General features: G+C 39.9%; 1 protein-coding gene across 2 annotated transcripts; it reads right to left on the minus strand.

Moving 5' to 3' along the window:
* Positions 1–6: 6 nt before the first annotated feature.
* On the minus strand, positions 7–13,282 carry ccn6 (cellular communication network factor 6). 2 transcript variants are annotated; one of them, XM_030405529.1, is made up of 5 exons: positions 13,155–13,282; positions 6,824–7,100; positions 5,268–5,504; positions 517–689; positions 7–421 (listed from the first exon to the last, which is right to left on the minus strand). In XM_030405529.1, exons 1-5 carry the CDS (start codon positions 13,200–13,202, stop codon positions 140–142), a joined length of 1,017 nt encoding a protein of 338 aa, XP_030261389.1. In that variant the 5' UTR covers positions 13,203–13,282; the 3' UTR covers positions 7–139. The 2 variants fall into 2 exon arrangements, with proteins under 2 accessions (XP_030261389.1, XP_030261388.1); XM_030405528.1 differs by having other exon boundaries at positions 517–710.
* Positions 13,283–16,442: the final 3,160 nt, after the last annotated feature.

The following is a 16,442-nucleotide window of genomic DNA, read 5'->3' on the forward strand; positions in this document are numbered from 1 at the left end:
TTTGTCTTTTTTGAGATTTCTTGAGGCACATCTCCGCTGCTGAAAAGATCTTAATAACAAACGTATGTTTCAGTACTTAAACTGCCACAGCAGGGCTTGTCACCTGTGTCCCAGTCGCTGAACTTCTTTGACAGATCCGTTAAAGTAACCGCAGGTCAGAAAACATGTCACCTGGATCATTGCACTTCCTCTGACACACGCATGCTGTTATCCACTGCATCTTCCACTGTGTGTTGGAGCCCCCCTTGCATGTAAAGTTGACCTTGATCATGTGTGACTTGGTAGGGACACAGCAGCGCTTGTCTGAACAAACACCGCAGTATGTGGGCTTAAACTTCTTGGTGCTGGTGCAGCCCGAGAGTGTTAGCTTCTCTGCTTTCTTTGCTTGGAAATTAGGCCGGCACGTCTTTCCTTTTGGCACCTACATGTATGAAGGGAAGACAGTGATATAATGTGTACATTTCTTGATATTACATAAAAACGTGTCTTTTGAACAGGATTTGACGAACTTGTCACCTTAACACTCTTCATCACGCTCTTCTCACATGGCCGCAGCAGACACAAGCGTCGGTCCTTCCTCATGTCACACTTGCTATTGTCATTGTTGACACGCACAGAAATGCCCAGGCCGCAGGTTTTGGAGCATGGGCTCCAGGGAGTGGTCTGGATCAGACAGTTCTTCTTCCAGGCTAAAGGAGGATCCCTGTAAGCTTTCAGTATTACATTTAAAGGGCACTGTGTCAACAACATCCTGCACAAAGAGCTAGTCTGTGTGCCAGCATACTGCCAAGCAGACCACCAAAAGACTCCAGATATCAGTTTCCTTTAACAAGTTAATACTGCAGATCAGGGGTGGGCAACATTTGTTTCTGGAGGGCCATACTGACCAGACTGGGCCATGTAAGCAAAGGGCGACAAATTGAGCAATTGTGTCCAAACATTAAACAGAAAGTGCTGAATTATGTTAAACAAATTCTCAGTACAAAATACAGCACCAAATGAAATGAATGTTTCTGATGGTGAGTGCTGTGCTTTATATTGCCCTATGTGTTTTTAGATTCTAATTAGCTGCGTCACCAGCCTTCTATTACTGCTGCGTAACCAGCTTCCTCCCAGTGCCGCTTAATGCACCGCTAGCACTTTTCTCTCTGAAAACAATCCAATGTGAAGACGGCCCCAACACAAAAGTTCTAACAATTTCCTGTTTCTCGACAAATAATTCTCTGCTACTGAAGAATCAACATCAAATGATAACTCTGAGCATGTGAAGCTTCAGTTCACCTTTTCTTCCTGTAAACAGTCATCATTCTCTCTCAAACAGAGAATAAGAATGGGTAAATAGTCATATGTATTTGTAGTATAGTGTAGAGATGATGTACATTTGTAGACTAACCCAGGAGTTAGCAACGCCCTGGTTCCCTCATCAAAAAGCCTCTGGGAATCTTCTACAGGAATTTACAGGAAGAAACTACATCACTCTATTACCATCGCAACCACTGCCGTTCTGACAAGATCAGCATTAGTGATAGCTGTCACTCAAGCAGAAGTTCTCAACTGTACCCTGAACTGTACATTTACTGCCCATAGACACTTCTCTGCCAAGTTGCCCCCTCTGCACAATCACTGAAGCTATCTCTCCTTTTGCTGGACTGCTCACAGACTACACACTGCCCTGTTACTTCAAGAAGCCAAGAACTCACGAAATATCAAAATACACTGGAGGGGGACTTTTCTGGAGGTGGATTTAGCCAACCTGCACACAAATTTGGCACGGTAATGTGGTTATGCCGAGATTGATCAACTGTGTAAAGTTTGAGATGATATGCAATGGAGTTACATGGACCCTTTGTTTCAAGGTGAATCATTGACCTTTGCCACACAGCCACAGCCCCACCCAAAAGCCTTAAGTCTTTTCTCAGCAGTTCTGAGTTGAATGGCCACTCATCCAGCCCAGAGGAGGACCTCATCGTTTAAAAGAAGTAATTTACTGCTGCCACTGACTGTGAGTGAATATTGTCATATAAATGTTTTCTGGCCAGGACACTTGTCAAAGGTGTTAAGTCTGGTGCAGAATAGATTATGTACAGTAGAGTAGGAGCAACTTCCTGTTTAATGGTTAATCATTGATATTTGCTAGCTACAGCTATGCCCTTCAACAAAAACTCTAGCTTTGGATAACTTTTCATCACAAATGCGTTAATATTCCTGTGACAATTTGACATCCTTCGGATCAAAGCTGTAGGAGAGGTTTGTTAAAATACAATACATGCAAATTTCCAAAAATGAGTACTTAATTCAAAACTGCTGACTTCCTGTTGTGTTAAGCTCATAGCACAAATATAATTTATTGTAGGTCTAAGGGTGATACACATATAGTGTGGACACATAAGTGTCATAAATAAAGTAGTTGCTGGGGCTGCCTTTTAGAGGGCGCTAGCTTACAGGGTATGTTTAGCCCCTCAAAAAAGCAATCTTGTTGAGTAAATGTAAGTGTATAAATTCAGTAAATGTGTGATTTATTATAGGAGACATAACCACCTTGAAATGTATTGCTTTTATAAACAGCACAAAAGCTAATGAAATTTGTTTGGTAGATCATTTCTTTGTTGTAACAATGCTACAAAAATTTGCCAAATCTTCTCTGCCAAATAGTTTATCCTACTATTGACTTTTGTTTGGTGGATTGTATAATTGAAGTCTGTTGAAGAACCATTCACAGCCACAACAGCCTGGCAGTGTGTCCCACGATGGCATCCCATTCTTCAATCATTTGTCGCAAGTCAGCCAAAGTGGTTGTGTTGGTCACTGTGGCACTGACAGCACGCCCAAGCCAAGTGTTCCATGGTGTTTAGGTCAGGACTGTTGGTAGGCCATAGCATCCTCTACAACCCCAAATTCTGGAGGTAGTCTCTGAGAAACCCTGCTCTGTGGGGGCAAGCGTTGTCATCTTGGAGGATAGAGTTCGATCCCAGACTGTGGAGATATGGGATTGCCACTGGTTGCAGAATCTCATTTCGATATCTCTGTACATTGAGATTGCCTCCAATGATGACAAGCCTCGTTTTTCCAGTGAGGGAGATGCCGCCCCACACCAATACACTGCCTCCACCAAAAAATGTTTCTCTCGCAATCAGCAAAGCGTTCTCCACACTTAGATCCTACGATCCAACTGCCTGGACTCATCACTGAACATACTTTTTCTCCACATGTTCAGGTTTTACTACATGTGTTGCTGACAGTAGCGCAAACTGGCCTGATGGTGAAGGGCAGTGATGGTAGCCTTCCTGACTTATGGGACCTGATATTGGCTACTTGCAGTCTGTTCCAGATGGTCTTGGCAGTGAGCCGTCGGCCATATCATCCTGCAAATCCTTCATTGCAAATCTGTAGAGCACTGCCTATGGTTCCTAAGTGCTGACAGGGTAAGGAAAAGGTTTTCTTGGGGTGTCGTCTTCTTGGGACTCCTACTTAGCGGCCTGTCTCTGACATCCCCCGTAATATGGAACTTGGTCTATATTTTGGAGATGGTACTAGGGCTCACTCCAAATAATGCTGCAAAGTGGTTTTGTGGAACACCAGCTTGAAGTTGCCCCATCGCACAGGTCCTATCCAGATCAGTCAAACATGGCATGCCGATTCGTGAAGCAGACAAACTGACCACTGTAGCAGGGCCCATGTTCACAACTTAGGGTACTAGAAGCTCAAAACAAGAGTCAATAGCAACAGCAGAATAAGCTGTTTGGCATTGGCAGAGAAGATTTGGCACCATTCAAAAGGGAAATAAAAGTTTTCCAATGGTATATGATTTATTGCCAAGAAGCACTGTTACAACAACAAAAAAATATAGCAAACAAAAATGTCCTTACTTTTTGTGCTAAGTTTATACACTGAACAAAAATATAAACTCAACACTTTCTGTTTTTGCTCCCCAGACCCCCCCATACTCACCGGACATGTCACCCATTGAGCATGTTTGGGATGCTCTGGATACGACACATATACGATACGTATACGACAGCGTGTTCCAGTTCCTGCCAATATCCAGCAGCTTCGCACAGCTATTGAAGAGGAATGGACCAACATTCCACGGGCCACAATCAACAACCTGATCAACTCTATGCGAAGGTTACACCAGATACTGACTGGTTTCTGACCCCCCCAGACCCCCCAATAAAGCAAAACTGCACATTTCAGAGTGGCCTTTTATTGTGGCCAGCCTAAGGCACACCTGTGCAATATTCATGCTGTCTAATCAGCATCTTGATATGCCACACCTGTGAGGTGGGATGGATTATCTCGGCAAAGGAGAAGTGCTCACTAACACAGATTTAGACAGACTTGTGAACAATATTTGAGAGAAACGGATCTTTTGTGTATATAGAAAAAGTTTTGTTCAGCTCATGAAACATGGGAGCAAAAACAAAAGTGTTGCGTTTAAATTTTTGTTCAGTGTATAATACTTGGATAATAAACACTTGAAAAATATTTTTGTATGTGTTCTGTAATAATTGAGTGCTTGCTTTTTATAAACAATTCTTATAAACACTTGAAACATATTAATGTAGTTATGTAATAAATGAATGTACACATAAGGTTTATGTATAAGTCAGCATTAACTCAAGTTAATTAAACTCAAGTTATTGAGTTTATATGAAAAACTTTGAACGTATGTGACAAAATTAGATGAAAAAATGACATGTTATTGAAATACTTTGTCAAAGCTTTTGGCTAATAATTGTATGAAATTACTCACAATTTGTTAAGAAAAAAATATTTTAATTGCACCACAGTAGGGCTGGATAGTATATACAATATATATAGTTATCTATATATCCATAGTTATTTTGGATATCGTTATATGGCACAACTGATTTTGATTTTTTACTGGTTTTAAAGGTTGCATTGCAGTAATTGTTATAATGTTCCCAACTTACCAGATTGTTCTACTTGTTCTGATACTTGTCTTTACCACTTTAGTCATTATATCCACTTTAATGATGATTATTGATCAGAAATCTCATTGTGTTAATATTTCGTGAAAGTACCAATAGTCACCCCTACAATATTGGTGCAACACTGATATTGAAGTAGGGCCTATTTGGTCAAAAATATGATGTTTGTAATTTTCCCCAGTACTAACAGTTATTTACAAAAATCAAGGAATCACAATATGCCCTTAAAATATTGTGGTATTATTTTAAGGTCATATTTGTCAAAATAAAATGAATAAGCTGGACCTTCTCCACAGGTTTTCTCTATAAACACACCTGACATGTAGGTAGTGTCCTGCTGGTTCTTCTTTGGGCTCTGGGCACCGCGAAGTCCAGCTGGCATGTTGCCCATCAGCGAGGCAGGGCCTAAGAGTCCAGCAGGTTTCTCAATGAAAGCAGGGATACAACCAATGGCTCCAGCAATACAAGTGCATTTATAGAGGGGGCTGGGCTGGAAAGCTTCTCCATTCTCATAGTGGACCCCATTCAGGTCACAGCCTATGGCCATCATGTCTGAAAGAAGCAGGGAATCATGTCAGGGCTCTGTTGATCACTAATGGAGGCAATGCTCTTCTCTGGGTGATCTTACTGTGAGTCTTCATGCATATATAAAGTTAGTCTTTTTGTGCTGAAAAGGAAGCAAATGGAGGCATCAAAGCAGTGTCATCGTGTCATCGTGATTTTCTTATTTTTCAGTGTTTTAAATATTCAGAAACTAACTAATAATATCTTAATTGCTGTCTTGCAGGTATTAGTTAATGATGAATACAGTGTTTGCCCTACCTTTGGCTTGGTGTGCGATGTTACTAGCTGAATTTTTGTCCACCCTGAGTCTAATATTTAGTTGCTCATAGTGACAAAATTCTTAGAAAAGTTTCCTTTTTCTTTAAAATTAAGACCAGCGCCTTGTGAAGAAAAAGATACTAACAAAGCATTTCAACCCTAAAAGTGCTCCTTAATGTCTGGACAAACTTTTTTCTGGGGACCCACATTTTTAAAAATGGCAAACCATCATGACCGATTCACAATGGGCCTTGAATGTGAATTTGTGCATAAATCTACATTCCTGGTCCCTCATTTAGAAAACTGTGCATAGGATGTGCACTTACAAAGATTGCATATGGACGACACACAGAAAGTGCTTACAAACATATTCAGATTTATAACATAGGGTGCCACATGTCCTAAGCCGGTTTCCCCTTATAAATCACAATCAGCTCAAAATGGGGCGCACACTTTTCCAGCCTATAAATAGTAGGTGAAAGGCCCCTAGGTAAAAGGTAATGCTGATGCACACTGATACAGAGAGGCAGGGTAAAAGAAGGACATTTCACACAAACCAAAGGAAAAATCAATTGTCTTGCTGTAGAGGTTGAGTCAAGAAAAAAAGATGTTGACACATTTCAAATGCAAAAAATTCAATGAGTCGCAACATGTGACATAATGTATCCATAGGCACTGTGTATAAATTCATTTGGCAACCAATATATAGTCTTTGGCGACCAATGTGTGTGTTGGGACTGAGTCTTTGGGATTGACTGCAGTAGAAGAAGAACAGCTGAGTATTAATAACTTTAAAGTCATTCAAGCAGAAGTTAGCATAGCAGTGAGACAGAAGACAACAAGGATAAGACAGCACCTGGGTGGCTTTCATGTATGTGGAATGCCTTCAATTGAAACGTTTAACTTTACATAATGTCATTGCTCTCATCAGTGACCAGTCACAGCCTGGACAGTGCAGGACAATTGGGCCCAACAAATGTAGGTTGAAGGTGAAAGTGATGCCTTAATTTAACCATATTTGGACGTATTCAAAGAAAAGAGGCACTCACATGCGCACACTCCAACCTCGTATCTTGGCTGGTCAGCTGAGAAGTCGCAGTACATGCCCTTGTGCGGGTCACAGATGTCCCTCTCATTGCAGGGCTGTCCAATCTGCCTGGCACAGCTCTTGCAGCAGCCACACCCATCCAGGACGGAGCTCACCCCCGGGGCACAATAAGGTCTTTGCTGACATTTGCAGGGCCACTGGCAGAACTGCCGCCTCTCAGCCGCAGCCCTCCTGTCTCCAGAAGCTAGCTGCCCATTGTTTTGAGCCTTGCTGAAGCACTGTGTGAGGAGGAGGACAGAGATCTGTTTTGAGTGTCCTGGCAACCATTCGACTGGGTATTTAGAATGGAAGATTTTGGAAAGCTATTAAGCATGCTAAAAGTAACGGTCTGAACTCCACAGTACTTTCTGCAGCCTTTAACCAGGTCTACTTAAATGTCAAAATTGGCAGAGTTTTAGGTGGTATATAGAGTCTGTTTATTCTTGACATAGCACTGCTGCTACTGTATTACATTTCATCACATAACTAGCTTTGAGAAATAAAGATTTGATTGATGTTTATCAGGATCTCCTTACGCTAACTGGCTAATCTTCCAAGAGTCCGTGTTGAACACATGTAAATGTACTTCAGAGAGATATTTTTCATGTTTTTATTACTCTTATCAACATGGGAGTGGACAAATATGCCTGCTTTATGCAAATGTATGGTTATCATTATTGCAATCCAATCCAAAACAATGACAAAGACTGTCCAGAATATTCTCCAGAATAACCTCAAAGGTACTGCATGCTCAGAAAATATGCATAACATGGCACACTGAAGCCCAACAAGCACCAACAGATGGACATATTGACCTGAATTTAACATTCCTTAGCAATACCAACACAATTTAGTGTCCAACTTTACACTTGTAAATCGACCTACACAATGTTAATTGGCCTTGCAAGCTGTAGCCACCCATTTATCTATTGCTGTTGAAAGTTTGTCGCATGTCGAGCTGTCCAGACATCTCCGTTGCAAACTATACAGTGTGGTCTGCCTTTAAGGGGAAGGAGGGCTCTTGCATCAGCTGTGTGCTTTAACAACAAGTGGTAGTTGAGACTCGACATACTCTTGTGGTTACTCAATTTTAATTCGCATTAACTCAGACAGGCTTAAAAAAAAGGGGAACACTTTAACCACAGATCAGATCGTATGAATTAAGTATTCAAGTTGAAAATCTTTGCTGATGAACATTGTACAATTTGTTGAGAACAAAATGACAGCCAGTCAATGGCATCAATCCCTTCATCCAAGAACTGCCTATACACTCTGACCACATGCTCCACAGTGCACCAATGAAGGAACTGACAGTTCTGATGTTCTCTTACGAATGCCAGTCAAGTTGGGCTGTGAGCACAGGTCCCACTAGAGGACGTCAAGCCCTCATGCCACCCTAGTAGGGTCTGTTTCTGACAGTTTGGTCACAAACATGCACACCAGTAGCGGGCTGAGGTCATTTCCTCCTGTTCCTCCTCGCACAAAGGAGCAGATACCAGTCCTGCTGCTGGGTTGATTCCCTTCTAAAGCCCTTTTTAATTTTAAAATTAGGACACCCTATGAAAGCCTCTGTTTTTTTGAACATATTTAGACATATGGATATTCAATGTCAATTTTAACAATACTTATAGAATCAACTAAACAATTTAAACTGAAGAAAATACTTTTTGAAACTGGAGAAAATAATTTTCATTCTGTAAAATGTCATTTTAAAAAATGCAATTTCTGGTGAGGAATAAATGAGGACATGCCCACATTTATTCCCACTTTACATGGCACAAATCACATACAGGTGTATCACATCAGGTGCACATGATTAGAGCATCGTTACTAGCAGCTTATTAGTCTGGTAAGGGATTTAAAATGTTCTCAAAAGAATTTGAAATCAGCCATTCCACTGTCTGGAAAATGGTCTACAAGTGGAGGACCTTCAAAACAACTGCCAACTGGTGTCCAAAGAGGGTGCTTGAGGAACATGTGAGACTATCTGTAAAAAATATTAAAGCTGATGCGGAACTGGACCCTGCAAAATGAAAGTGACCCAAAACATACCAGTAAATCCAGGGACTGGCAAAAAAATAAGAAATGGAGAGTCCTGGAATGGCCAACTCAAAGCCCAGATCTTAATCCCTTTGAGATGCTGTGGAGTGACTTGAAACAGGCTGTACATGAAAGAAACTTCTCAAACATCTCACAGCTGAAAGAATTCTGCGTTGAGAAGTGGGGCAAACTTTCCTCAGACTGATGTCTGAGACTGGTAGATGGCTACAAGAAGCGTCTCACTGAAGTCATTTCAGCCAAAGGGAGGGAAGAGAGCCAGCATCACAGCTAAGCTGACTTAACTTGAACCAAGAACTGTTCTTCAATCAAGCCTTCTTCTGGCTAATGTCCAGTTGCAGGAGAATAAAGAGGATAAGGTGCATCTGAGGCTTACTCAGCAACGGGAAGTCAGAGACTGCTGTGTGCAGATCTTCACAGAGAAGTAGTTAACGCCTAGTGTACTGGATCAAGCTATTGCATTGGATGGGTAGACCTTGCTCAGAGCTAACAGGACAGAGGACTCATGTAAGAGGAGAGGAGGAAGGCTCTTTGTCTAAATGAATAATGCTTGGTGCCAAAACACAGTTAAAGTGGATTGACAGTTTTCACCAGATATTGAAATTCTGAGGCTAAGATGTTCACCACATTATCTGGCCAGGTAAGTCACCAGTGTGGCACAGTCTGGCAACTATTCAAAGATGCTGCAATTCATCAATATCATCATATCGTCTTGAAGAATATAAGTTTTCAGTAACATCAAAATTATACACATCCATTAAGCCAGATGACACTGTTTAGTGAGCTAAACTTCAAGGATATAAAAACCTGGATGACCTGCCATTTTCTGCTTCTAAACTCAGACAAAACAGAAGTTATTGTGCTGGGCCCGAAACATCTTAGAGACACAGTCATTAGTCTTTAAAGAAACTCCAGCTGATCCAGAATGCTTCTGCCATGTCTTATTAGAGAACACATTTCTCCTAAATCAGCTTCTATGCACTGGTTTCCTGCAAAACCCAGAATCAAATTGAAATTTTAATGGCCAGGCACCAGCATATCTTATAGAACTCAAAGTAACGTATTACCTCACTCGAATGTTGCACTCTCAGGATGCAGGATTACTTCTCCTGTGGAGCCATCCTCCCATTTTCATTTGGGAGGCAGACTGTGTGTAAGAGTGGACTTAAAACTTTCCTTTTTGATGAAGGCTATAGTTAGGGCCTACACAGGCTCTTAGCTATGCTGCCTTAAGTTTAGACCTATGATGCACTAAGCTCCTCCTTCTTTCTCTCTATCTGCACACATTCACGTCTCATTATTGAACGTCACTGACTTGGTTTTCTTTTTTCTCCTGCTCTCTCATTCTGCAGGTTCCCATGGATGGAGCTTGACCTCTACCTATCTCTATCTTTATCATAATAATAATGATAATAATGATAACAGTATCAATTGTATTATTAATATATATATATATATATATATATATATATATATATATATCCCTTTGAGATATATATATTCGTATCCAGTATATGAAATGAGTTAATAAATTACTAATGGAATTTAACAACATTTTCCATGATAAAATAACTTCAAGTTATGATGATCTTTAATGAATCCTGTCTAAATAATCATTAATATCTGTGAGGAAATCTGTCAACTGTAGTGGATTGACAACAGTTGCGGTCACTGTACCCCAAGATGAAAGATTAAGAAAACAGTCGGTTTATATTGAATGCTGACCGTCATCAATATTGATCAAACTTTCCAGAGCTTCAATTGTCCAATTAATCCAGTTTACTTGGATCCTGGTTGGTGTTTTTGGCCGAGAGAGAGTAAATAACAAATAACCAGAGCAAAAACTGCACATGACACACCACAGCAACACAAACATATGGCTGGAAGTGAGTCAGAAAGAGTCAATATTATGCATATGTAGTTCAGTATGTACTATGTATTTTTATTGGTTGATCTATTCAATATCTTCAAGCCCTCTTCTGTCTGCCCAACACGTGAGATATTTTGCTCTCCATTATCATTCATATCATTCATTAAAATCTGCATCATGGTTGAATTCAGACTGTAAATCCAAAAATGATTTAAGTAGAGGGTAGTGGCACATGGAATTACCCTCTGCATGTAACCATTTCCACTGTGCTCTGGGGGATGGAAATGAGATATTGAGAAAGCGCTGATGAAATCTAACATTTGAGTTTGTGTAAATCTTTTACAATTGAAAGGTTTTTATTGAATAGTTATTCAATTTATAGTAAGTGCAACAACAAATGACACTGCTAGTTTGAATGTTTATTATGATAACGTGGATCTATAATTAACATTTGATATTGAATCAATTAAATCATAATTTTCGTATGCATATTTCAAGCCCTTTGTTCTGCAACATTTATAAATGAGGCTAGTGTCACATGTCACTATTCTTATAGTTCTTCGTTCGATGTTGACGGAATAGTAACCAGTATGTAAACCGCATTTTGACAGGCTTTTTGTCAAGAGAGAGAGAGAGACACAGAGGAGCGCAAGTTAGTACCAGCAGGCAGCTCCAAAGCAAGAAATCAGAAATAGACGTTAAATTAATGGAGTAGAAACTAACTAAGATATGTAAGAAGACATTCTTGGAAGCTGGAGAGAAGAGTTATACAACAGCCACAGAGCTGCCGACCCGTCCAAACAGCGTGTTTGTTGAGTATCCCAGTGAGTTAGCTAGCTTAGCTGCTACTAAGCACCTCGACAATTGCTGATTATTTTATGTTAAAAAATAAGTCGGGATAAGCTTATAACCTGATTTAGATATTAATGGTGTGATTTTATGTGTAATTTCATGAATATTGTGCACTTAAAGAAAATGTGAAGTTGATATCTTATTCAGCTAACTTCTGGGGCAATCACATGAATGATCCTTTTGTTGTTATGTTCCCGGTAAGCGAGTTCATTGAACGGCACAGACAAGGTTAAATTCATCTTTGAAATGTGTAAGTGAAATGTTGTAAAAACGGATGGTTATTCAGATGTACGTCACGTCACGTTAGCTGAGAAATAATGGAGAAAAACTAGTGAACTGTCGAAGTAGATAATTAAGTGAGTACTCTGCACGTTTTGTGCAGGCTGTTTTTTTTTTTTTTTTACTCCCATACAACTGACAACACACATACACAAGAGTTATTTGGAAGTTTATCTTCAAACAAGGTAACTGCTGCAAGCGTTTCTTTTCTAATGACTGGATTATTACCTTTGAGCGACGAACATCAAGCAGGCCACATTTTTGTGAATACTTGAGCCGTTGCAATTTAACATTAATGGAGCCGCAGTAAGAAACAAGACCAGCTGACACCCACTGATGAGCTAACAAACACACAACGCAGCATTCAGCATGTTAAACAAACTCTGTTGTGAAGAAAATAACTCTGCCCTGCTCAGCATCGTGTACAAAGATAGAGCCCTCTGAGCTCACAGTGCAGCAGAGAGGCTGCTCTCACTGATGGACTTATAACATTAACAACACAGCAGAACACATTCCCTTATTTTGATATTCCCATACATGCATGCGTGATTTCAAATCAATTCAGTCAGGCACCAGATTATTTATCTTAAATTCCTATTGTGGTTCATATTTTATTTCAGCAGAATAAAGACCCAAATTAAGCAAAAAAAACAAACAAACAAAAAAACAACAAAAAACGTTTTGTAAGCACTATATTTTTGTTTTTCTTTGCTTGGTATCTGCTGTAGTGCAGTCTACACATAGTGCTGCCTGTACTCAAATTCCCCTGACTGCTCAGTGCATCCAAGGGTCACTGAAAAAATCTGATGCCTGTCTGCGAGGTTTATTGAATGAGCTCATTTCAGGGTGTGAAAATGGGTCCACGGGTCCAAGACTTTGCTCCCCTTTTGCCAGCTTTTACTCTTGAAAGTATGGCTCACTTTGATCCCAATAAATAACACTACAAAAAAAACAAAAAAACAATCAAGATTCTAATAATATAGCTTTAAGAATTGATTAATGAAAAGGCAAATCCTGAAAAATACACACATTTCTTCAAAAACAAGATAAGAGAATTTTTCATTTCGAGAACATTTTAAATAGCTGGTTCTCTACTTCTGAGAACACCCAAACATCTCAGACATGTGTTTTCCTGTTGCCCTATGTATGGCTATGGTTGAGTGCCTTCAAGTGTTCTCTCATCAGAAACCCCAGCTGACTGTAGCATTAGAATAGAAAACGATTATGCTGTTACCTGTTGAGCAAGGAAAAGCAGGAGGGAACGGCAGAGAAGCGATGGCATCTCTCAAGTGAGAAGGTTGGTGTGATCTGCAGGAAGCGCAGGGGGACGAGGGGAGATGGAAGGTGGGATTTAGGGAGGAAGACTTGCAACGGCAGAGGGAGAGAGGAATGGGGGGGAAAAGATTGGGGGAGCTGACCTGTCAGAGAAGGGGACAAAGCCCCCTCTGTCTCCACTCCAAACTCACCTTTCCCCGCCTTCTGTCTTTCCTTCCTCGCCCAGTGGGGAAATATTTGTCTTCATAACTGCTGGGCTGCTCCAAGGCCTTGAAATCCTGCCCACTTGTTTATTCTTGTATGCTGGCTCACATTTATCTGGGTGCAACTAACAGTTAAATCTGTGGCAGGCTGCTACATAGCACTCAGTAAGGTCAATTTCAAGAAATACCGCTAAGTTCATTCATCAATGGACAAAACCTACATTCATGAGTAGAATTCTACTTCGTAGATGTATTCACTGTGTGTTGTTTGTATAATTTGGTGCCTAAGCTGTAGGGCCCCACTTAATGCGGACTGACATGTATCTGAGTTCACATTCCATTATTATTTACACTGAGTAAAGAGGTCCCTCTGCGAGCTAGCCCTCCACCTCCATCCATGTAAAGTCAACACTCCTTTGAGAATTCACATGGACCAGAATGAAAGCTGCATATTTGCAATTATCTTATTGCTGCGATAGATACTATTATGACTGCATGTATTACTAACAAAGTGAGCTAAACCAATTACGTTATTTAGCATGACTAAATGCCACTGAGGCAACACAATGAACATTTCTCTGTGTAGAGCTATGTTTTACTTGTGATTTACTTATGGTTTGGATTTCTTCCCCATTTAAAAACACATAGTAATGATCTGCCTGGCATCCTGGTTTTTTACTGTTAGCTTGTAATCCATCAATGTGGTCAAGTAATCACAGATGGGACCAGAATGTTAGTAGCATAACACAATAGCAGCTTCTCTCTTCGGCAAACTGATCAGATGGGATTCCCAACACCCCACACACGGACCATGGAGTAACACTCCCACACAGCCACACAAGCCACCGTGCAGCATTGCACTGCACAACCTGATTTGGTCTGAATGTATCCTAAAGTGCAAGGAGGGTCCAAGTCAATATTGAAAGTTAAATGCCGAATAATCTGGGTGCAAAGTAAGACGCACAGCGCAAAGGGGTCTTTTTTTAGAATCTTTATTGGTCATGGGTGTGTTTTTAGCGTAATAAAAATTTAACCAATCAGGGTTTCAATACATGAAGAAAAAAAAACATTTTAAAAGGGCTCAATTAATGAAAAAAAAAAGTTTGTAAAAGGTCTCGATATATGAAAAAAAGAGTTTCACCCACGAAAACATGTTTTCACTTGCCTTGACACATGAGAAAATACACTTTTTTAACAGGTCTCGATACATGAAAAAAGGAAACGTTTTTAACAGGTCTTGATACATGAAAAAAAAGTTTTTAACAGGTCTCGATACATGAAAAAAGGAAACGTTTTTAACAGGTCTTGATACATGAAAAAAAAGTTTTTAACAGGTCTCGATACATGAAAAAAAAAGTTTTCAACAGGTCTTGATAGATGTAAAAAAAAAAAAAAAAGGTTTCACCCATGAAAACATTTTTTAACAGGGCTTGAAGTTTTTGTATTATGCTGTTGAAGTCGGCTAATGGTTTTTGGGGATGTTGGGAAGTTAAGTGGTCCATGATTTGGTCCTTGGTTTGAAAAAGTTTGATAAACACTGATTTCAGTCGTGGCAGCATACAGCAGCAATTGAATATTAGATAAGGAATAATGCTGATTTAATGTTTGTTTGATGAAAATAGCAAGAGAGACTACGGCTGTTTTAAAAAAATATGTTACTGTTAAGTTACATGAAGCTCACTTCAAACAAAATCTGGTGCTCGCAAAGGGGGAATTCAATTTTATATGAAAATCTGCTTGTGTGAGTACAGATGCCGTGTGAAAGAGCCGTGTGTCCCGTTCTGCCCCAGATGAAGACATCCTCAAACATGCGCTGGCTTCACCTTGCAGCAGACAGGGGGAGCTCAAGAAAGCATGCTACTGTTGGCAACCCTTCCCCAAGAAGATAATTCTACTCTCCTGTAATGTCATGGTTGTTCTGGTTGTTCTGAATAATTAATTACTGTTTTAATTAACTGTTATATAAACAGTTCCATGTATTTTTTTATAATGTGTATTTAAAGTTATGCCAAAGAAATAAAACAGTTATTGATTCTATTTAGGGTCGCATTTAATTTTTCCAGTAATACAAGTTCAATGTATTTGCATTTTGTGATGTAATGTAGTTATTTCTGTTGCTAGTTTCTGAAAGGTGAGCCATTTTGAACAAGGCATCTGGAATGGGTCTGGAACAAATAAGCCACTTATTTCAAATGGGATCTGGGTCGGATAAACCATGTAATTAACAGATCCTAATCAGATCTGGGTTGGGTAAGCTACTCCAGTAGAGTCAGTTTGCTATCCGGGTATGAGGCTAGAGTTCAGAATATGTCTGAGTCTGCTGGGGCTATGGCATTGACCTTGACAGTCATTCCGCTCGGCAATTCGCACATGAGACCTTTCCAGCTGTGGGTGGCGTCGCTCAACCTAAACCCGACGCATCATGGACATTGCCAGAAGGGATTGAGATTCCTGGCTTTGCACCCATGTAGAGGCTCAACTTTTCTGAAGGCAGGAGTCACCATATAGTAATCTGGAGTAATAATCGAATGGGCTGGGGAGCCAGGATGAAAAATGGCAGATGGAGCTCACAGCTGGGCTACACCTTATACTTTCTCTAGATTCTATAAATTGGATGTTACTGCACCTACACTGTCTCACACAGTTTTGCACTTGGGTTCAGCAGCAAATATGATTGTCTGATTGGCAGTTTATTAATTCAGTTGTTTTCAAATATGTTTCCTAGCATTCATTTGTTCTGTAATTCATTGTAGGCCAAAACTCGCATATGGGGATTTTGAGTTTCTAAGTGAGAGAAGCGTCTTTTTGCACTGAGAAATGATATGCTGTATTTCACCAAAGAAAGGTTTTCAGGTAAATCCCTATATTCAAGAAACTCTGGATTTCTGATTTTCCTGAATATATTTCAAAAGAATGCATCAATGAATAAAATGTCATATTTATATCCATTACACATATCGAACTTATAAGTAAGAACATTTGGGCAACATTTGAAGAATAACATCTTAACACCTTTAATTATGCAAATCCAACATTTATTTTCA

Source organism: Sparus aurata, chromosome 22 (genome assembly GCF_900880675.1).
Source record: "Sparus aurata chromosome 22, fSpaAur1.1, whole genome shotgun sequence".
NCBI classification, from domain to species: domain Eukaryota; kingdom Metazoa; phylum Chordata; class Actinopteri; order Spariformes; family Sparidae; genus Sparus; species Sparus aurata.